General features: G+C 37.3%; 1 protein-coding gene across 11 annotated transcripts in view; it reads right to left on the bottom strand.

Moving 5' to 3' along the window:
* The window catches only part of agrn (agrin), a 238248-nt gene that overhangs the window by 162554 nt on the left and 51795 nt on the right, over positions 1-23899 (bottom strand). For 8 of the 11 annotated variants that reach the window (XM_089124604.1, XM_089124603.1, XM_089124607.1 and 5 more), the window contains exon 3: positions 13166-13186. The exons of the other annotated variants lie outside the window; for them this stretch is intronic. In XM_089124604.1, coding sequence (XP_088980730.1) covers positions 13166-13186 — 21 coding nt within the window. The remainder of the gene's footprint in view (positions 1-13165; positions 13187-23899) is intronic. 11 annotated transcript variants of the gene reach the window in all.

Below are 23899 nucleotides of genomic sequence, written 5' to 3'. Positions count from 1 at the left end.
CTTTAACCCAGCTATCTATGCTTTGCAACCAGCATGCAAAGGCATATTTCTCAACATTACACTTGCTGTTGCTGTAGGTTACATTGCAAAACAATGTTTTATAGCTCTAGCAACCACAATGTAAAAAAATATTTTCACAACATGTTTTCTTTTGTCAAAGCAACTTAAATAATTTATTTAGTTCAGATAACTTATTATTTTGAGTTTCTGATGATTAAATCAATCTCCATTGTATTAACTCACTTTTTCCAGTTCAATCAACGTAATTTTTTAAGTTAAACTGCAGATTAAATCATATAAATTTAACAAAACATGCAATGCTATATAACAGCAATGCTGAATAACTGGTTTGGTTTCTGTTGCGATCACATCTGAAATGTTATACAAACTAAAATAAAATGTTATTAAAAAATAAAAAAAAATAAACCAGATGAAACTGTAATGTTTAATGGCCAGTAATATAATGTTAACGCAATTATATGCCATGTCATAGCAAATTGGTTTTACATAAAAATAAAAAGGACAACATATTTCATAGTTGAAATGTACGTCTCACTAACACATGTTCTTAGTTAACACTTCAACAGAGAAAAAAGTATTGGCGATACCAAATATTAGAGCCCGACCGATAAAGGATTTTGAAGGCCGATACCGATACAAATATTTTTGGGTTTTAAAATCCAATATTCCGATATATCGGCCGATATTTTTTTTTTATTAAATATTGTTGGATTTCACACACGTGTAAAAGAACAGCTAACTTTTCTGCACAAGATACATTTGATACTTTTTCTCTATGTCTAAATGTTCTCCTCACAAGTATAACTTACATTTTACAATGCAGGGACTGTAAGTAGAGATATGCTAGTTATAAATACAGTAATCATTACTTTATTTAGGCAGAAAAAGTTCATTGTGGTTTCCAAGCTCATTAATGTTAACGTTAGCGGTCTTCCACTGATGATAGTGGCATATAGCTTTGTGGTTAGCTAGTCTATGATGAGCCATAATTTAGCAATAGATAACATCATACTGCAAATTGTAAAACATACATTTTCAATATAACAGGCCAAGGAGAGATGATTAAAGCGCGTTTCGTCTGTTTTTATTTTATTTTTTAAATATTAATTTAACGCCCATTATAACTGCCGATACCAATATTTTGGAAAATGCCTAATATCGGCCGATATATCGGTCTGGCTCTACCAAATGTGCCAGGTTAGCTAAGAAAGTATATACATCAGTGTTTCTGGTGTAAATAAACATTTTTTTTTTATGTCAGATCAAAACAATCACATTGAAAAATGAAAAAAAAAAATAACACTCTGCTAAGTGCTGTGCGTATCTTTCATCCCAGTTTTTCTAAGTGGGCGGTGGTTTTTGGTGATGGATTGGTGGTGGGCGGTGGGTGTATCAGGGTCAGGGTGAGCAATTCCCTCACGCCTGTCTGCTGCCGAAAGCCCGGCTCCGACAGGCAGTCTAATGAAGACCTCAGCCCCATTTGAGCAGACCCCCTGGAGCCTCCCCTCGCACATCAGAGGAAACAGAAGTGATGTGTGCATTTAAGCAGGGGAGCAGATATGAGAGAAGAGGGAGGGAGGAGAGAAATCAAGGGGGCAAAATATGGACAGGGGCCAGGGTTTTCTATTAATGTACAGCACTGGGGATCATAGATGTCTCTGCAGCAGATGGACCCCACACTTAACAACAAACCGGGTGGGGGGGGGGGGGCCTCAACCCTCGCTTTTTCTCCACCTGAATGTTAGTCTTTTACTGTGGCCGAGCTCATCTTCACGTCTCAGCCATGGTGACCTCTAGGGTCATCGCTTAACACAATCAGGCTTATCTTCTAACAGCCATGTATGGTATTGTTCCATCCGTCAACCATAAAGAGACATGAAATCAATGGGGAATTTGTTACATAAAGCAACTGAATGCTGTTATCCATCTACGTAACGATCTCTCAGAGTGTGGGCATCAGTATAGATTATGATGTGCAAGAGGGATCTGTAGGTTGACCTCCACAGGATTAAGGTGTGTTGTTATGTACCTACAACAGCTTTGAAATCAATACAGTTGTTAATAAGCGGTGACTATCAGTGTTGGTGCAGCTGCTCCCTCTTGTGGATAAACATGAAAATGCAGTTTACCTCATGGAGAAGATGGACAGTAAAATGCCACTACATCAGAAAAAGAAAAACGTCACTGCTAAAAATGAAGATCGCATTGCTGCCACAGAAAACCCATTGTTGAGTTCCCCAAAGAACATTTCAGTGAACCATTCTTAAAAGAACCATTTTAATCTAAAAAATAATAATGTTTCTCCAATCAACATAACCTTTTGTGTAGTGGAAAGGTTCCTAAGGCCTTTCATTGAACTTCTGATGCCAAAACTTTTTTTGTAAAGTATGTGTATGTATGTTTGAAGGAATCATCTCAAGCAGGTGTGAAGGTGGTATTGCTCACTTTATCCAAACATCATGTCACGTCAAAAGACTGGCTCTCATACAGCCACACCAAATCCACTAAACACATCTGATCTGTTACTTATATCTTACTTTAGGATTATTAGAAATATTTTTCAACCAGGAAAATCCTCTATGGCTGTACTCTCCCAAGTCACTCAGGAATATCCATCATCAAGCAATAAAAACCTCAATACATACAATAAATAACTGTTTAATAACACATCTTTCACTAAACTGGGGGGGTCAGTACACGACTTCACACAGATTTTGTTTGTCCAACATTTATTCCAAGGTATGCAAGGAAAGCAATGCCCTCTGCAACCACCAGATGGCAGGAGGTGTCCTATGCAAATGTTGCAAAGGAAAGGGCTATTCTAGCCCGATTCCTCCACACCTGTCACATAAAAATACAGCTACCTGAACATGTTCTTGCTCCTAAATGTCTTATCTTTATTTATGGATGTTAATAACATCTGTCTCATTGAGTAATCAATCGTGACTTAGTGTAATTAAATGTGGTGACTCTAATTCATCTGTGGTGACTCTTGTACGAGAAGAGGCAGGTTGGTGAGGTATTAGATTGTTTTGTGGTGAACATTTATACCAACTAGTCATCCTAATGGTGCCAAATGTGGTACTATGATGACCAAGAATGAGGAATATGTGAATTATTTCATTCCTAAAGCATCACTAATAGCCCTGAGCTCTTTGCAGAACAAAACAGTCTAGTCTGCCCAGAGAATGTGAAAAATTATTACTAGTTTTTGTTACTATTATTAATATTAATGTAACATTACAACAATATTAATCATATTATTATTGTAATTAATACTATACAATACTAATAATATCAATGATATTATAATAATGTAATATTAAAATATTATTATAGTTTAATTAAACCACAACAATAATGTTACTGTTGTTATTATTCGAATAGCATTTAGAATTACTATAATAACTTAAATATAATAATGAAAATGTAATTCATCATCAACAAGATCACGTGAAATTAAAATATAGCTTAAACAACAGTAGTTATTGTTATTATTTGTTACTGGTATTATCATTGTAATAAATATGCATTTTAATACAATATTAAATCAACTAAAGCCTACAATAATATAACCTTTCATTTTATTTAAATTGGAGAATTGTCATGTCAAGCTATATGTCTGTCAGATTTAACTCAAATTTAGTGTGTTATTGCAGGGTAGAAACCCTCATGACTTTCAAAACATACCACAACCTATGAGTTTTCAACACTTACCCTCACTGTCTCAACCCGAAGATCAAAACAACAGTAATTACCAAGAGTGAACAGTCAACACAGACAATACAATGAATTATTATGATTTATCTCTTGCCGAGACATGCCTTGAGGTCTCCAGAAAAGAAAAAAAACACAATGTGGAACAAGTGGAGGGCAATAAGGAGCAGTGGGATGTTTGTATTGCACACTACACTAAGAACGTAGACAGACTTGGCTAAACACTGACAGATAGCAATAGGGTAAACGTTCCTCTGCTGCCCCTGCTGGCGAGAGCATGCTGTTCCTCACCGAGGAGCTATGGCCCTCAGCCAATTAAACAAGCCAGGACAAACACTGCTACAGAACGTTGATTTGAGAATCAGTCAGACATGGTGAAACATGGTGAAAGGTGTTAAAAAACAAGGGAATGAATGAGGAAAAAGAAAGAATAGTAAGATGGCTGAGTTTAAAATGACATTTAACTTAGCGTAGCTTTACTGAAAAAGGCATGCCTTTGGGTGAATGGTGCAGAAGAAAACATGGAGAATGAGAGGAAGCTTTTTAGAAAGCCAAGTGGGAATATGCTGCCTTTTCTGGAACAAATTTATGTGCTGATATAGAAAAAAACATGGTAAGGAAAATGCCGAAGATTTAAACATAGCAAAAAGACAAAACTATAGCCGATTTTCCACCGCAGGAACTAGGATTTTGGAGTGGTACGAGGGACGAGGGTCTAAATGAAGTTCTGGCTTCTGGGTAAAAGTCCCTGCTTGTGAGGTAGTAGTACTTTTTCAAAGTTCAGAAACTTTAGGGGGTGGGACTTGGGCGTTGAACATGCTGATTGGTTGAGTTTTTTTTTAAAATCTGCGGTGCGTGTAGTAAGGGTTGTTTGCTATTCTAATCAACAATGAAGTTTAAAAAATATGATCGATGGACAAGCGACAAGGTTTAGGCTTTATTAACCTTAAATGTGGTGGACGAAATCCAGCGGGAAAGTATCATAACTGTTGTTAATGTCCTATTGTTAAGTCATACAATAGCTTTTTGTAAAAAACTGACCAAAATTGAAATCATTGTTTACTATAAATATTGAGCTTAACTGTTGCATTCATGAGAGTTCATGTCAAAAATGCTAATCGAATCAATTGATTCAGTTTGCAAAACCAGATACAGCATATAGATATTTGAAATAAGCAAATGATAACAGTTCTCTTTTTTAGGTGAACTATACCATTAACAATGAATAGAATTTATATGATAGCTGTTCTGTTTGTGACTCTGCAGATGGTAATGATTATAACTGCAATAGCTAGAAATCATCATAAAATAGAGACATAAAAAGCTAAGCAGTCTTCTTACTGAATATTTCTGTGATCTCTAAAGGCATATCCTGTTGCATTCTTTTATGTCGATCTACACATATAATGTTACACACATCCTCTTTCCAGGTGTTTCGCTTTGACAGGCTATGATCACCACCCATCATCTATGTGAATGGAAAGTCCTGGCATGTCAACTCAAAGAACAGCCTCATTTGGATCGACATGCATCCCAAAACTGTGCCAAAGATTTCCTTTTTTTACCACCATATACAATCTAGATTTAGTAGTATAGACCTACTAAAACAAATACACCATGACAAAGTCAAACTAATTAAACATGCGACAGGTTCTGTGGCATAGATATGGGGTCGCTGTATGATACTATACAGGACTCAGTATTAGGGTTGGGTATCGTTTGAATTTGAACGATTCTGATTCCGATTCCGATTCCTTGTTTCGATTCCGGTTCCTAACGATTCTCGATTCCGATTCTTTTAAGAGGCAGGGTCAAACATTTTTAGCTAACCATGCTAACCAACGGCCTTTCTGAAGGAAATAATCCTTTCTGAAGGAAATACTCCTTCTGTAAAAATACTCCTTTTGTCACAAATTTTGCATTTTGCCGAGATTTCGTTATTTTTAGAAAAGTGAAGCCACACTTTGGATCGCCGACGTAAGGTACTCATGTTCGACTCGCGTGGTTAAGCCAACACTTCCGGTAGACGCTTCTTCGTTGGTGTTGTTCAGCGGTTTCTTCTTCCACTCGGCGGACTGTGAATATCGAAACTAGGAATCGAAACTTTAACTTTTGAACGATTCCGGGAAAAACGAAAAGTTAGTCTCGGTTCCAATCGATACTCGATTCTCGATACCCAACCCTACTCAGTATAGACTCACCATGACACAGCTGCTGATCTCAAGACAGCTATAGGGTTATGCTAAAGATGCCAGAAAAATGATTTCATTCTCTCTCATGTCATTCCAAATCCGTAAGAGTATCATTATCTCAAATAAAAACTAAATTGACAGATAAATGAAGAAAAAAATAATAATCATAAATTCAACATAATTGGGAAAAACTGACTGAAAAAAACATAAAATAAAACAAAAATAAAAAAAATTTTATTTTTAGGGGGGGGGGGGGGGGTGCAACCACAGAAACCGAAAATTATTGTCCTGACAGTGACTCGCACGCCAGTATCAGGCGCATGCACAGACCCCACATCAGAAAACAGTTCTATTTTGTGCTAAAACGAACAATAACACACATAATTATGCCAAAATATCGTTATGTTGAGTATCTTCATAACATAAGAGCAGATTTATGATGGGTGTAAGAGTTCTGTCAACAGCGGCTGCTCTTAAAGGGCCAGCAGCCAATAAATCTTTCTGTCAGTAAAGTTAATCAAAGAACAGAGGGAATACAGAAAATTACTCAGTGCTCTTGACTAAAGAACTTTAGTAGCTTTAATACAGATTAGTTTATTTATAATTTATGCAGCACAGACTATTTGATAACTTTATTCAATTTCTGTATATGTCCTAGCTGTTACCGTTAGACAAGCAGGGCACAGATAAATATGACATTTATAATGTGCTTATATGAGGATTGTTTGAAGTTCACTCAAAGATGTTATAATTTTTGAAGCCTAATTTAATTAATAGCTTTCAATTATAATGACTGAATCACTGTAATGTTGGATTGCTATAATTAATGTTTAAAATCTAACTCTGCATTTTTATCCAGACATCAATGGCTAATTGATCATTATCGATATTATCAATCATTTAGTTGTTGCTATTTTGAGTTGAAAAACACACATTTCAGAATTATCACTAATCTGTGTGTGCATTTTGCTTTAGAATCAAGCAAATTGACTCATGAAACCATTAGTTTATTAAATCGCAATCGCAATATTGATCTCAATACTCGGAATATGATATTCTCCCCAAATTGCAGCCCTAATTAAGTCACAACAACACGATGGTTACGTAAATATGCATTCAGCAGGATCTCTTGCACATTCCCGTTTGTTTAGTGAGATTTGGCGCCAAGTGAAAACAGCATCCGTCATTGTGACAGACAGCAGTGAGCCGCTAATGAATCTAAACATTTAGCTGCCGGCTGCGCCAAAGTCCCCAGCGCCGCTGGACGGGACTCACTCCTCACCACCGCATAATTGCAATCTCCCAGGTGCCGAGATAACATTAAATGTATTATTGCAGTTCTTGCTGTGAGATAAAGAGCATATTGTTCTGTACACGACTGCCTCTATAACCTGAGGAACCCATTCAATCTAACGCAGGCCATGGCGACAAAACACGCAATTTTCCTTTGCATGCATTTTTAATGGAGCTTCATAGAAATGATTGAATGGAAGCTCAGCGATGAAGGAGTGAAGGAAAAACATGGAGGATTACTACAAAGGGTCTTGTCGGTCAGCAAATTTGTGGCTTCGGGGAGAAAGCATTTTTCATTTGGCTGCAATAAAAGGCTGGGTGAGGTTCACAAAGTGTGTGATACAAATTTAGACTGATAGCTAAAAGAATAAGAAAAATCACATCGAATGTGGAGGGGATTCTGATAATCTAACAGAAAAGCAAAGCCGTCAAGCATCAACCAGAGGGGGAAAAAAAGGAAATAAACAGAGGAGGTGGATCTAGCTAATGGAACAATAGTCACTGAAGGCCCACACTGTGCTTTGGTGCCGTTTTTATTGGATGGTGTTTATATGTGGCCCTGCCATGGTGACAAAAGAAAAGGGGCAGGGATCTTCACACCTCAGAGAGAGCTGGAACAAACAGCCTCGTTGAACCTCAAGAGCCGCTGGAGTTACATGCACCTTCAGTGACCTGCTACTGTTAGCTGTAAAATACAGAAAAGGCCACATGAAGTGATTTTTTACTTGCGTGATGGTTGTTGTTGGGTACAAATTAAAGCATTGTGCGTTGCAACACAAGATATTTTATATTAAAAAAAAAAAGCAAATTAAAATGAATGACACGAATCAGCCTTGTGAACAGATAATGGCAAAAACGAGGGAAGCTACAGTCTGTTTATGGCTACTTGAGAAAAAGACACAACAAATTTTAAAAAATAAAAATACTACAAATACAAGAAAAAAATCTGAATCAAACATTCCAGAAAGATCATCCCAGTACACTTCGTACTATAGGGACATCATGTGCTGTCAGTCGCGGCTAAATGACTGCCTGCCCGCTGCTGAACACAATGAAAACTTTGCGGTGCTCAAAGTAAAAAGTTAATAACCATGTCCCTTTATCTCCAAGAGGATTATGGGATGTCTGGAGCAGCAATCACAGCCAGTAAACAAAAGAGATACTAGCAGATAATGATGAGAATTCAGGTTGTTGTGTTGTAGAACTATCAGTGATTCACTGCTCTGCCTGTGGCTGAGGTGTGTGTGTGTGTGTGTCTAGGTGCCGGGCGCCATCATCAGGGCTGCTCCCTGCAGGTGGTTGTTTGTGTTTGCATATCTGTAATGGAAGGAAGAGAGAAGTCTCATCATCTCTGGAGTTAATGAGCTCTCCAGGCAACAGCTGCCACCATACGGGGCACCACACGTACACGCACAGACTCCTCTGAATCAGTCACCCTAAACCAACTAACAAAACAAAACGAAATCTAAGTCTCAGTGACTTATAAACCGGACAAAGCAGAGTTAATTAGAAAACAGTGAGAGCAGAGTATTTACACACAAATTCAGCAGTTCACAAAGTAAAGGTACCTCAGAGAGTTCAAACAGTCAGCTCAGGGGGTGCAAGAGTCTCTAGATCGGTGAGACGGAGACAACAAAAAAAAATCACTTTCCTAAACCTCCACATTCAGTGTACCTTATCGCTTTACCCGCCATAGAGACCTTATTCAGAGCAGCGGCATGATAGGTATGAAAGCGATGCTGTGGGGGATAGACTTAAAGGGTTAGTTCACCCAAAAATGAAAATTCTGTCAGTATTTACTCACCCTCATGTTGTTCCAACCCCGTAAGACCTTCGTTCATCTTCGGAAAACGAATTAAGATATTTAAGATATTAAAATCGCTCCTGCATACAGTCCATAGGCTTCTTGAGGGACTGGCTCTTGCTGTCCCCGAAAAGTCATAAAAGACATCGTTAAAATAGTCCAAGTGACTACAGGGGCTCAATCTTAAGTTTATCAAACGACGAGAACACTTTTGTGCGCAAAAAAACAACAAAAATAACGACTTTATTTCAACTATTGGTTTATTTCTCCCTCTGCGCGAGTCAGCTAACTAGTTTAATAGCGTAAGCTTCTGTTATTGTACGTCACACGCATCACACACACATGACCAGCGTCGACCAATAGTGAGCCTACGTGTGACGTAGCTCTACGCAATCACACTACGTTAACGGACTATAGGCTTATGGAGAAGGAAGTGAATAGTTGAAATAAAGTCGTTATTTTTGTTGTTTTTTTGCGCACAAAAGTGTTCTCGTCGTTTGATAAACTTAAGATTGAGCCCCTGTAGTCACTTGGACTATTTTAACGATGTCTTCAATTACTTTTCGAGGACAGCAAGATCCAGTCCCTCAAGAAGCCTATGGACTGTATGCAGAAGCGATTTTAATATCCTAAATATCTTAATTTGTGTTCCGAAGATGAACGAAGGTCTTACGGGGTTGGAACAACATGAGGGTGAGTAAATACTGACAGAATTTTCATTTTTGGGTGAACTAACCCTTTAATATGTTTTCAATGGCCTCTGCTGTTCGAAGCCATATAAAGCTCCCTGATCACTGATCATTTTCCACAGATCATGTTGTAGAACAATCCAAAAAAACCCTGAAGAGGTGTATGTCTATCCCTCACAGTCTCGCTTTCATTCCTGTTAAAAATAAAAGATGTGAATAAGGTGAATAAGGCCGCTTTTCTATTACCAGTACCAGCTCAACTCTGCTCGCATCGACTCTGCTCGCTTTTCGCTCCGTTTTCCATGGCAGACAGTACCGACACAAATTGTACCCGGTCGTCATAGCCAGTGTTGTGCAAGTTACTTCCAAACTGTAATACATTAGGTATTACTTGTTACTGTTATTTAAAAGTAATTCATTACCTTACAATATTACTGCCTCAGAATTGTAATGCGTTACATTACTCATGTATTACTTTTGAGTTACTTTTACCAAAATAACTACAGAAGTAGAACTTAACTTTGTGGCTGTAACTACATTCATGCGTGACAAAAAATAAGAGGCAAACTATAGTTTTTGTAATTCTGTTAATTACACTGCGCAAATCAGATGAGGAAGGGTTGGCTGTCCAGTCTCCATAGAACTTAAAATATTCATTTTATTTTAGTTTTCGTGTTCGCATTTATGAGGAAAAACAAATTTACAGATGTGACCGCTCTGAACTGGCACTAAAAGACTGCTTTAAAACCTTCACATAGTCTGTTGCCTTTAAGAAGTAAAAGCAGACAATAGCCTATTAGATAAGGCGCGGGGGTGTGCTGGTGCGCGTCTCATAAATAGCCAAAATTAGGCTATACCGAAACTCAGCCTATAAGTATAGCCTACTCCACAGACCTGAAAAATATATCTATACTGAAATGTCTATTTGTAAACAGAACAATTCAAAATGAAAGAAAACAGACTGCTCTCTACTTATGAAATGAAATGTGCATTTCGCTATACATATATATTAGCCTTTATTTACAAACTTGGACACCACGCGTGGCTATTGACTGACCACAAACAGGTAACTTATTTTTTTTTTTACAATTAAAACTAAAAGTCAAGCCTCACTGTAATACAAATGTAATACAAGCCTCACTGAACATGTAACGAGTAAAATATTACTGAAAATTGATTAGTAATGCCTTACACTACTGCGTTACAGCAAAAAGTAATATGTTACTGTAATGTATTACTTTTGTAATGCGTTACTCCCAACACTGGTCATAGCAACACCTTTCGTTCCTCGTTGCGACTCGAGTCGAGGCAAATCGAGCTGGTACTGTGCAGTGGAAAAGAGCCATAAGGTTTATTGACAGAATTGTCCAGCATTTATGACAAATTTTCCATGAGATTTTTGTACAAAATTCCCAAAAATGATGGCAGCTTTTTTCTTCTTTCTTTTTTATGCTAGTGAGGAAAGAGTTATTGGTGAAAGGATCTTAACATTTTTATTCTAACAGCTGATTCCTCAACTTTCACAAAAATACTTCTTCCATAAGCACTACTCCCGTACACCACTGGCAAAATAGGCTTTCAATAAAACTTGGCTGCCTATACAATAGAAAAGCGAACAAAATTAAATCACTGCTACGCAAAAATTTACTGTAGTTACTTTCGGTTTCAAGTGAAGGATCCAGCGCGTTGGAGGCTGTGGATAAATGATCGTAAATACGGATGAAACGTCAAAACACAATATCTAAAAAACCTGTTTGTAATTGGATGACCATGAACGTGGTGTTGTAGGCCAAACCGGAGGGGAAAAACTGAAAGAAACTGCTATTCCATCAGTTCTACCCAACCATCACGTTCATGAAAGAAAGCTGTTGAAATAGCATTCTATGTTTACCATATTGCTAAGAGTAGACATAGTACAATATAATTCATAATAATCGGTAATCAGTAAAAATCGTTACAATAACTTTTCTGTTAATAACCTCAATCGATACCGACTGTCCGTAATCTGTAGTTTCCAAGAACGCCCTGGAATCTGTCAAAAGTTAATCCGGTTGACTTTTAACAGCTCCAGGGTTTTCGATAACAAATAAACGCAAGTTTCTTGGTACAGGTAACACGGACGAGTAAACGATGTTCATTTACATATTATCGACTACCAACATTGTAACAATAAAAACGTTTAAAAAAAATCTGATATTGCAGGGCATGACAGTGAGCATTTCACTTAATTTTGTGACTAAAAAGATGTGTGCGAACTGTAAAATGCATTTAATAATACGTGTGAGAATAAAAAGTGCAGGTCCTCAGCAAGTTTTTAGAGAGGTCATAAAAAGTATTAAATACATTATAAGGTCTTAAATTTGGGAATTTAAAAAACAGGAATTGTGATACAGCCTAAAGTGATTATTAAACTTCAAATTCAAAAGTCTATGATTGAATGAAATAAGTGTAAACGCAGAACTTTCAAAGTCAGAACATGACATTGTGCATTCTACAGACTTGCGGTTTCAAAGCATTGTTAATGAATAATGACCCTGTACTTTATTTTATTTTTTATATTTATCAAATCATTTCCATCATTCGATTTGCATCTGATAAATATAAATGTTAATTGTTCTCCATTAGCTTACTGGAAATAACTACCACTGATTTCCAAGAGCTCACCTACATCTCCTACGTCGCTCAGTTTCAGATTTAGCCTGTTTAAAGCAGCACACAAATCTAAAAAGAAAAAGTGAGAGACCCTATGGAGGGGCTATTGTCTTTCATTGAATAACTTCTCTCTCCTAGCACAGGAGTCCATTCCCTTTCAACCATCACTCTCTTTATCCGTCTCTATTTCCTCTCATCGTGCTGACTTTCGGACATGGTACACACTCATTGATTCTTCTCATTGAGTCTCCTGGGAGAGAAAAATTCCCCTGTTCCCGTTTGCTAAAACGTTATTAGTGCACAGGGTGAACGGGGAAGGGCCCTCCATCATTTAACCACACTCCAGGGGTTTGGCTGCAGATTGTGTGCACGGAGACCACATTGATCTTTCACACACTCATTACCACCATTTTCAATTAAAGCCTGGCACAGCGATCACCCACTTTTTGAAAAAAGAGGCCCTGCTCATTCTTCACAGGCTTTCAGATTGCTCACAAGACACCAACTCAAAGAGGCTCTCTATCCTGGCCCTTTCCCGCTGATAGGACAGTGGCGGATAACGCTCTACGCTTAATACGGGTGACAACAATGCTGGGTGGGAGGAATGATTCCAAAGCATTGTGGAATGCAAACACAAGTAAAAACACCTTGGCTGTTTGCCCCACTAAGAAAGGAAGTTTATAAAGCAATCCCGCCGATTGAGCCGTAGATAAGTTTCAGGCTCTGGGATTTGAGAGTAAAACATCTAAGCAAGCCGGAGATTAAGCATACAAGTAGTTAGTAAAAGCGGTGCTTACCTGCAATGATCATTCTATGATCTTCAGGAGGAAAAATTAAGAGAGAGAGAGAGACAAGAAAAACACTGGTTAGCATTGGTTAGTGGCAAAGCAGACAACACTAAAGTGACTGAAGAATCATGGGGTGGAAGAAAGTGGGACAGAATGAGGTGCACACATAAAAGCTCAAGATAGAGAGGTGATATCTGATGAAGCTGAGCCGTCACGAAAACAGATTACCTACTGTCTGGGACCGCACACATTTAACAAACTCTAGCATTATGTTTGGAACATAATGTTAATAAACAAAATGAAAAGGTACTAACCTAATCCTAACACTCCAAAATAAAATAATCAGGAAAGAAATGTTGCATCAAGAAAACTGAAATCTATTTTTAGGACCGTTAAAATGTGAAGTAAAAAAGCCAGAGGCAGTAAATGATGCAAGACGATACAGTTTTATTTATGATGACGCCGATATTTTTCCCAGACAAAAGACTGGCTATAAAAATCACACTTCCAGCTCCCGTAGATCGCTCCATTATGAATAAAGCACCTGGCTGTCGTCACACAAGCACAAATCCTTGTTCCATGCGCTCATGCTGTCCCCATATCAACCTTCACTCTGATGCAGACTGCGGGTAACTAATACAGACAGCAACCCAGGTCTCATCTATAAAGCATGAGTGTGTGTGTGTGAGAGACTGAATTTACCTACGCAAAATACAGCAGACAGCCACTCCACAACAAGGCATTATTAAACCAGCCATAGGCAAAGTCTTTAACAATATGTTCTGACTGACTAAATCCTCACTTAAACCTACACCTGTGACGGTTGTATTCATAACTGGCTAACAATCCTCATCTCCTCCACTCCATTAGACCTTCCATCTCACTCATCATTTATAATCCCTGCATGGGAAATAGCCCTTTTTTACCTAAAGGGAAAAAATATTTCAGCAAGAAAATGGAGAGAATGACCATTCCGCAAACTTGAATTATTAACCACAAGTTGTATGGTCACTTTTCTGATGTCTTGCGTCATTTTGGACCTCTATTATATGGAAAAAATAGACCAGGATGTTTTGTTTTGCTTCCCAAAAATGTTGTTTATGACTCAGGCTTCCAGACAGTGGTAAACTGGAGATGGAGCTGATAAGAAATAAATGGAGAATAGGGGTTGACCGATATGTGATTTTCAGGGCCGATGCCGATACCGATTATTACTCATCAAATAGACCGATAACCGATATTTTTAACCGATATACAGTATGTCTGCTATAAAAATGTAAATTAATGTCAAAATTCAGGATAACAAAAGGTTTTGACAAATACTTTCTTTAAATTAAATGATTTTAAATATATCTTTGAATCTGAGAACTGTTAATAATAATAATAATAATAATAATAACTTAAAAAGTGCATTTTGTAAAACTTAAAGACTATTTTAATGTATAAATTACATTTTAGGAATCAAAAAGCATTTCTAATTAATTGAAATCATCAAACTTATTCAATTCATTTACAGTTTAACAAAACTAACACTTTTAGGGCCCTATGAAAAAACGAACTTTAATTTTGACGGGTTGCCGTGGTGATCTTTGAGTTTCTGTGTGTTTATGAGATGATATGACGATAACTTTTCTCAGTTGAAGCATTAAAAAGCTCATGAAGTGATTAAGTAACTCTGGAGATGATGATTATGCCATCATGTCCTCATATAATGATGCGAATGAGGCTGAAAATAGCGCAAGCGTTAATATGTGCTCCCGTGCCGGTGTGTGGTAAATCACGTGTCTGCGCTATTCATTTAGAGACACGCAGGATTCATATTGAAATAGTCTTTATGCGCTTTGAAATTCGATTTGATTTGTACTGACATGCTTTCTATTAATTCATCAAAAAGTTGACAAATTCCGTGATATTCCGCTTTATACAGTAAATTCCGTTTTTATGACTGGATTTTGTCTTTTTTTTGCATCGCGAAAATCACAGGGCTCTATTATTAAGATATATTGCAACTTCAGTGTAGTAATTTATTGCTTCTTCAGCAAAGTCAGCTGCTGCCTTAACTTTGAGAGACAACTGATAAGTGAAGCCGCTCCAGTCAGCAGGAGTGCAAAACTTTTAGTGCCTTCAGCTTTCCGTGTTGATGTCCGCCGGACTCATGGCTCCCAACAAATCAGATGTGTGGGGACATAAGTCTAATCTACAGAGTGGTGAGTTCAGACAGATGTGGTTGCGTTAGATCCAAATATAGCGCATTTCAAAATAAAAACTTTTTATCGGCAAATTGGTTTTGAAAATAGCCGATACCGATAACCATAAAACTGCTTAATATCGGCGCCGATAATCGGCCAGACCGATAATTGGTCGACCATTAATGGAGAAGAAAACATTGAGTTATTTATGAGCATGTTGACTACGCAAGTTCTGTGACCTGGCATCTATACAAGTATAGTACAAGGGCATTCAATAAATTTGCAGCGAGGGGCTTCCCATCAGACAGGAAGGTGGGGTTTTACATTTCTGCTTCTCATGCGGCTTTCATCCGTTTGCAGACACGGTGCACGTAATTGGTGGAGGCACCTTTTTGTATCTGTATACTTATTCCTTTAAAAAAGAGGGTGCACTAGGGGTCAGTGAAAATCTTCAGAGAAAAATAAAATAAGAAATAAAATAGGCTAAACTATAAACAAAAATGTGAAAACCCCTGTATTAAAGAATAAAAAGCTATTATTTGAAACCTCTAAAAAAATTATATACATTTCTATACATCCTTGCATAACTTTGCATAAGCGTTGCTTTGAGATCAAACTCACATCAATCAAATTAAGTCGGTGACAAATAGTCTAGGCCCAGTGGGTTTGGCAGGTCACAATAAAAGTGAAAGTCTAAAAGTTGCTTGCGAGTCACAGTAGAGAGGGCAGTTGAACTGCAGCGTTAATACAGAAAACAAAGAGCTTATTGAACTTTCAGGGGGGTTTGGGTGTTTTGTGTCACTGCACAGCAGTACAACTATAGTTTCCCCTGAACAGGCCCCCAAACACTGAGGTCCAAACATTGAGGACACAAGTGCATGGATAAAGGTGGATAAGGAAGAGGAGGCTGAAGAATTTAAAACCAATGTAGCAAAGTCTTTCTTTTTTAAATGCCTTTGATATGTCCCAAACTTTCTGTTGCAATGATATGGAAACTTGAAGTTTCACTTCAGAAAGAACTAAAAGCAACATCATTATCTTTTGTGCTAGCTGTCACTAGAGAAGACAACTTTCTGTAATTTATACAGACCATAGATCAATTACCCTTCCAGTGACACAGCTAACTCTCAAATGTTACTTGTGCTATCTATGCGTTTCAGACCCTCTTCTGCCTGCAGAAGCCTTGACACTACTTAACTCAAGAGCTAAAGGTCATGGACCCCATTTCCATTTGTGAGAGCTTCTGAGACTATTCTACATTAAGTGCCCTCTACATTAGATTTCTTTTGCATTTCACACTTTTCAGACTTTCCTCTTTATGTAAATCAGCTCATTTTCTGAGTTAAACGGAGCCATGAAGTCATGTGGCTTGGCTATTCTCCATTCAATGTTCAAGTGGGAGCGATTTGGCAAAAAAAAAAAAAAAAAAAAAAAAAAACCTATTCCATTGTGTAATCATGACCAAACAATCCTGTTAAATCCTCTTAAACTCAAACAGGCTTTGAGAATAAGCAGGTAACATAATAAGGGTATGTAAATAATAAGACCCTGCTATTTTTAACACTACTGCTCACACAAAATATCAGACTAGAACTGCACCAATACAATTGATCAATCGACATGAATAGATGGATGGACTTCCATCTTCATTTGCATTCACAGTCCACAGGCGGTACTCACAATCTGACATGGATGGAAATGCAAAAGGATCTCTTTCATTCAACATGCACTCACATAAGTGCAATTTCACACTATACGGCTCTAATACCCATCATATCATTTTAGGACTGTCTTGTTTCATTTAGTGTGAGTGGTTATATTAAATACTCTAAGAACATCCACAAGGCGACATACATGTAAGAGAAAAGTTCGGCCTTAAATCAAGCAGTGTTTAAGCTGTTATTCTCACTTATAAATGAGAGGTTAAAATTCTCCGAAATCTGTCTATTTGGGCACAAATGATAACTTTGTGACAAGTTGTCCACTCACTGGCAGCAAACAAATTTAAGTGATCGATCTGGTGAAGCTACAACACAAATTCGATTTACTCTAAGCTATAAATCGGCTCGAGACACCCGGCTCATTAAAAGCAGCTGGAGAAAGGACCAGGACTTATTTTAGTTTAGACACACAGATTCAATCACTGGTCGTGACACAGAGTTTCTGAAAGCCCTCCAGTTAAAACCTCGCCACATCACAGTCTCCCACACCATGCCTGGGAGCAGAGAGACAGCGGGGTTATCAGCAGCTTTACAACGTTGATTTTTACAGCCTGCTATGAGTGATGATGGGTATCCCACCCACAGACATGCTAAAGAGAATTTATAGACAGTGGGAAAGTAAAAGCCTTAACAGACAGCTTACACACCTCCTCATTTGCTCTTGTACAGAGACATTAAGGCATTCCAGAGAAAAATTTTCAAACTGGGGTCTGCAAGAGGCTGATAAGCATATATATATATATATATAGTAGTCAACATTTGAAGTGAATCAAAAAAGTTAACAAGCACAGGTATTGTTCAAAATTCATGTAACTTTGATGAAAGGTTTTGATCCACTTTAAATGTTGACTACTGTATACATGATGAACACAATCCAGCATATTTTTTCTTTCGTTTATTTGTGTAGTTTGTGTGTGTGTGTTATATATATATATATATATATATATACTGTTTATAAACAGTGAAATGTACATTAACGGACTAAACACTAAACAATTCAAACAAAATGTCCCATGTTCATTTGGGTACGGTAGCATTAAACCATCTTTAATGAAGGTGGCTAGAATAACACTGCATCCTTCCTGGTCCTCTCTCTCTTGGCAGGATTTTATTACGCTAATCATTTTTCATGCGCTGTGCTAACGAGGGTGAATCCACTTGTGAGAGAGCAGCTCCATGCCTCCAACCAAATAGACTCATTTAATGGCACTAAAACCCCTGCTATTAAAGCAAACTGCTTTTAATCTTCCCAATCAAATGGCACATAAATATGTCAGCTCCGCTCGGGTCTCCTAGCAGCCGCGGGGGCACGACCTTGTATTAGCATGAATCAGCACGACCCCAGGCAATACAAAAATGCACCCACACACACAACAGCCTGAGGATGACTGGCTTATTGGGGCTCGTAATTAAATTGAGCTTTTGGGATGTTAATGTAGTTCTCATTGCACGTACGAACAAGACGTTAGTTAAGCCACAATTATGTTTGACAATACTTCTGGAGCAATAAAACCTTCTCCTCTGGAAGAATTTCTAGTCTGATTCACACCGTTCACTTTTTGCACTAGTGAAGAGTATGGATAGGTTAATACTGATATACTGTATGTAATAAATAATAATTATATTAACATATAGAGCTGGTAAGTCCCGCCCCTTCAGCTAGCCCCGCTCGACCTCTAGGTTGAAAAATCGTCAATGCAAGTGAATGAGAGAAAATAATTATTTTCTAGTCCCGTTTGAATTTTGCAATGAATGTAACATATGTTGTCTGTGAATTTTTTATATAATGTTTCGTGTAAAGAATGCTACAATTTAGCGGGTAGAATTTTCATGTGTGTTATGCGGCGACGTCACATATGCGACGTGTAGTCTTTCTCGTTATGTCTATTCCACAACTGCTAGCCAAAGAATCATACAATATACTGTCAAACTCGTTACATGAGAAATTATATTAAAAAAATTCACAGACAACATATGTTACATTCATGGCACAATTCAAACGGGATCAGAAAAGAATTATTTTCTCTCATTCACTTGCATTGACGCTTTTTCAACCTAGAGGTTCACTTGGACAGGCTGATCTCATGAAGTAGCGTGTGTATGACACGCCAATTCGTATTTCCATTTTTGGCGTGCTATCAAGACGCATAATCGCCTTTCAGCGTGTTTATGAACGCCGTTGACTTAACGTTATATAAATGTAGGACTTACCTCAACCCCGTCCCTAAACCTAACCGTCACTGAGGTTAATGGCATTTATGACTGCTCCCTTACCATCCTAGGTAAAAAAAAAGATATGACTTACCTCAACCCCATCCCTAAACTTAACCGTCACTGGGGTTAATGGCATTTATGTTTTAATGGCATTTATGCATTTATATATTTATTTGACGCGCGTGTACGGACACGCGGAATGACGCGGACGTTAATGGCGTAGACATACACGCATACACGCAGATAGCTCAAAATGCGTAGAGATAACACGCCACCTGACTCGAAAGTGGCGTATATGTTTACGCAAAAGTCATGATGTCATGTTGACTTGGAGTTTTACGGATGGGCGGGACTTACCAGCTCTATAATACATTTTTATTATATACACAGTTTAGAAGTTTGGGGTCAGTACGATTTTTTGGAGCATTTTTAAAAGAAGTCTCTTATGCTCAATGTTAAATGTATTTGATTGTAAAACAATAATATTATGTACAATTTAAACAGTCCTCTCATGTCAGTCACTCCAAAACGTTTGTCAGAGGGATCCGACAGAAATGGGATCTTTGCAAAGAGACAATTCTACTTCAAGAGAAACTAAACGAGCCAATGCACAGACAGTGTTCCTGTTAGCGCTGGCTTCTATCAAGAGGTTAGGGGACCAGCAGTGATTTCGATCGATGAATCGTCCCTAGAATTTGGACCAGCTGACGTTTTCCTGGTAGACAACGTTGACAGGACATTTGGTAGACAGGATTGTTGTCCTGAGACCCCGGCCCGGATATGTGCCCAAGGTTCCTACCATACCTTTTAGAGACCAGGTAGAGAGGAGGCAGACCCAGCCCTGGCTAGATTCTATAGCCTCCATGTAGAGCCAAAAACCTCCCATATATAATTGAAAAATATATGTATATATTATATATAAAATTCAACCTGCCAAAGTGGCTAGTAGGAGTGACTGCGTTACACGCCACTGCTGAGTGTTAATGTCAACCCATTATTATAATTATAAATATAAAATAAGTATGTTTAATTGCATTCTTCAATTAAGCCTTACTGAAAGTGGCCATCAAATTTGAAAACTTTCTATAACGTTCCCAAAAAAATAAGAAAAATTGATTCAATCTCCAGCAGAGCCCAATCATACATAAGCACGTCAGGTATAGATGATTAAACTGCCTCGCTATTCATCAGAACTGATTAGAGCAGAGGTCTCTCCTTGTCTCTCCCTCGTCTGCTTAAAGATAAAGCAGTCCCTCGAAAAGGTTGCAATTAATCTTTATCATTTTTTCATGTCTTGTAGTTCATATAAAATTAATGAAGTCTGCACCTTATTTATTTTCCGCTAAAGAAAACGGTGTAAAATGCCGTTCAACTTAATGGGGTGAAGCCACCTTTACCTATTAATACAGCGGGATTAATTGGGAAATCAGACTCTTCTTTCGTCCTCTCTCAAGATGGTGGATCATCTGCATTGCTATAGGAAATGAAGATGACGAGAACATATGATGTAATGCACAACCATTAGAGGCACTGCAGTGCTGAAGACACGTTATTATCCGGAGGTGCACCAATAAGCACTCAGCATCCCGACTGATAGAGGTCACCTCAGAAGCAATCGCTCTAAGTGTTCTCGCTGGGAATAAGGAAGCTGATTAAACATTCAGTTACTGGACAGAAGACAGAAAACCAATCAAGCAGAAACAGCTCAACCCTCCGTTTTCTTTCTTGGGTTTCTGCACTGTCAGAGATTGTTGGTATCTTCTCTTCCTTCAGAGCATCCCCTCCTTTTTATTTATATAATTCAAAGTAAGACCCTCGACCTGCTGACAGATCAAAGGGTCATCAAAAGTAATGCAGTTTCAGCATCGCATTTACCTAATGAAAGCAGCGATTCATGGAGCACTTCCCAAGACGCACTGCTCCTTCCATGTCTCCCCTTTGAGGTCAACATTACTGCTTAGAAGTTCAAAAAGTAGCAGATAACAGAGGCGGGATGTTAAATCCAGTCTTTTTGGCACCTGCACTGCATACAAACTCTTTTTCGCTTGCTTTTCTGACTGTCAAATGAGCTCTGATTAAGTGGAGGATCTGACTTGTCTGAAAGCAGTGGCTGCTTTACATGGACATAATAGAGCAGCTTTTTAGAAAGCAGAAAAGTGACGTTCTACGTACCTTGGGAAAAAGAATATCGCCAAGTGACTCATATGCCCATCTAAAGGCTAAATACAGTATAAATGACAGCATAATACTAGAGAACTGAAGGAATGAACATCATGTGAAACGGCAAAGATAATGACTGGATTAAAAGTAATGACCGTAGAGGAACTGTCGCTCTAGTACAGCTAATCTCACAGACTCCAACCCACCTAACGCTTGTTGTCAACATACAAATAATGTTGGAAAGATTCAAGGTACTACTTTCTTAAATGCAAAGACTGATCAATTCCCAATATAAAACATAACAAATAAAATAAAAAAGAGAATAAAAGAGGAAAAACCTAAAGGCTCAACTAGCACATACAGTGTTCAGGTTCCTAAATATTTTTGGACAACTTGCTTAAAATAAAATGAATTAATGAAAATAATCCAATTATTCCTGAATATTTACAGTATTAATGTACTATGGAATTCACAGTTTGTAGTTTTCATGGATATTTTAAATACAATGGTAATTGGCATTGTACACTCTAAAAAACGATTCGTTGGCTGAACAACCATTACTTATAAAAGTAATTGGATCAAACATAAAAAATTAAGTATTCATAACTTTTCAACGTTTACTTAAAATATATAGTGTGTGTAACACAAAAATATAAGTTACTAGGTGCACTTAAATGTATGTATAAATAAAATGAAAAATACATAAGGCATGTCAACTTGCGTCAAAATTAAGTAAATCTAGCATATCATTTTAAGTACTATATGAGCCACGTGATATGCAATTTCCCGTGATGCCTATCCAGACAAAAATTAAGCCATTTTATTTCACAGCACATGTGAAGACGTTGAGAAGAGGTAAGCTTATTTTTTGTACTTAGGCCTACACATGATCATTTATTGCATTTTTGGTCAAGAAATTTACTTTTAACTGAATTTCAGAATTGCTACAAATTGTGCATCAACAATTAGAAAAGTGTTACTTACGAATGTAAACGTTTGTAGTCTACATGTTAATGAAGGAAACAAGTGTTTTGCACGCGAGTATTTGAAGAGTATATTGTGTTTTTTCAAAATATATGGCCATGATGTTGGCTTATGCATTAATGGTGTGTTCACACAGAACGTGAATTTAATTACTTGCGATAGCAGATTACATTCATAGTCAATGCAAAGACGCGAAGACGCATCATTCGCGCCGGGCGTCGCGAATTGGGTGACTCGTTTGCCGCGAAAGTCTTCCTCGGTAGAAAAATTTGAACTTGAGCGGGCTGCGGAAGATTCAAGCATCTAACTAGACGCGACGTGTTTGACGCGTTCGGTTACCAATTCGGACGGCTCTTTCTCCCCCACGGATAGCCTAGATTATAGGCCTACTTTGTTAGCGAGTTGTTTTTGGATAAAACAAATGTACCTTGCATATTTACAAATTCCCATATTCTCTATCTATACATGGATTGTGGGGAAGGGGGCTTTGGGCGCGGGTTAACGTTAACATAAATATTACATTCAAAAACACATTGCCTACAGCTCCGTGTGCACAATTTATCATTAAATAATGGCAATCTTGATTCTAGCACAATATTATTCCTAAATGACAGCGACATTCAGTAAATTAAACCTTCAAAATTATTATCAAAATAAGTAAATACCCTTTAAACAAAAGTTTAGCTTCAAATAAAGATTGTAGATCTTTACTGTTTTGCAGTAGTTACTGAAGAGATTCGTTCAAAACCTCTGGACAAAAGTCATTAATTACCTTCTGTTTTGTTTAAATTAATAGATATTAATAGACAAATTTTTATATTTATAGGCATTTAATAATGGACTAATTTGTTACATTTAATTGTTTTTATTGATTTTTGAAAAAAATAAATATATAGGCCTATATATCTTCTGCCCACCAAGCCTTCATTTCTTTGATCCAAGAAAAAACTGTAATATTGTGACTATTATTATTATTATTTTAACAACTATTTTCTATTTTAATATATTTTAAGATGCAATTTAAAAGTTTTGGGCAAAAAATAAATAATAAAGTGAAATGCTTTATTGTGTGTAATTTGCATGTTTAATTTATTTTAAGACATGTAAGCTGAAGATCTAAAATAAGTTAAAATGGTTGGTTCAACTGATTTAATTGTCTTATTTTTTATATATAAATGAGCTTAAATGTTAAGTAAACAGAACTAAGATTTGTTTTGATCTCACATGGCCTGCACTGTGTTGGATTTACTTAAAAGATATATGCACCATTTTTGCGTCATACTTTTTAAGTAATCCGTAATCATTTAATTAAGTAAATTTTTAACTTGGTATAATTTTACATAAAATAAACTTAAATATTTGAGTTCACGTGACATTCTTTACTTAAAAATATATGTAACGTGATGCATACATTTTTAAGTAAAGAATGTTGCGTGAACTCAAATAATTAAGTACATATAACAAAGATTTTCTTG

The sequence above is a fragment of the Pimephales promelas genome, chromosome 20 (genome assembly GCF_988280905.1).
Source record: "Pimephales promelas chromosome 20, fPimPro1.hap1.1, whole genome shotgun sequence".
NCBI classification, from domain to species: domain Eukaryota; kingdom Metazoa; phylum Chordata; class Actinopteri; order Cypriniformes; family Leuciscidae; genus Pimephales; species Pimephales promelas.
This window is presented reverse-complemented; position numbering and strand designations above follow the sequence as displayed.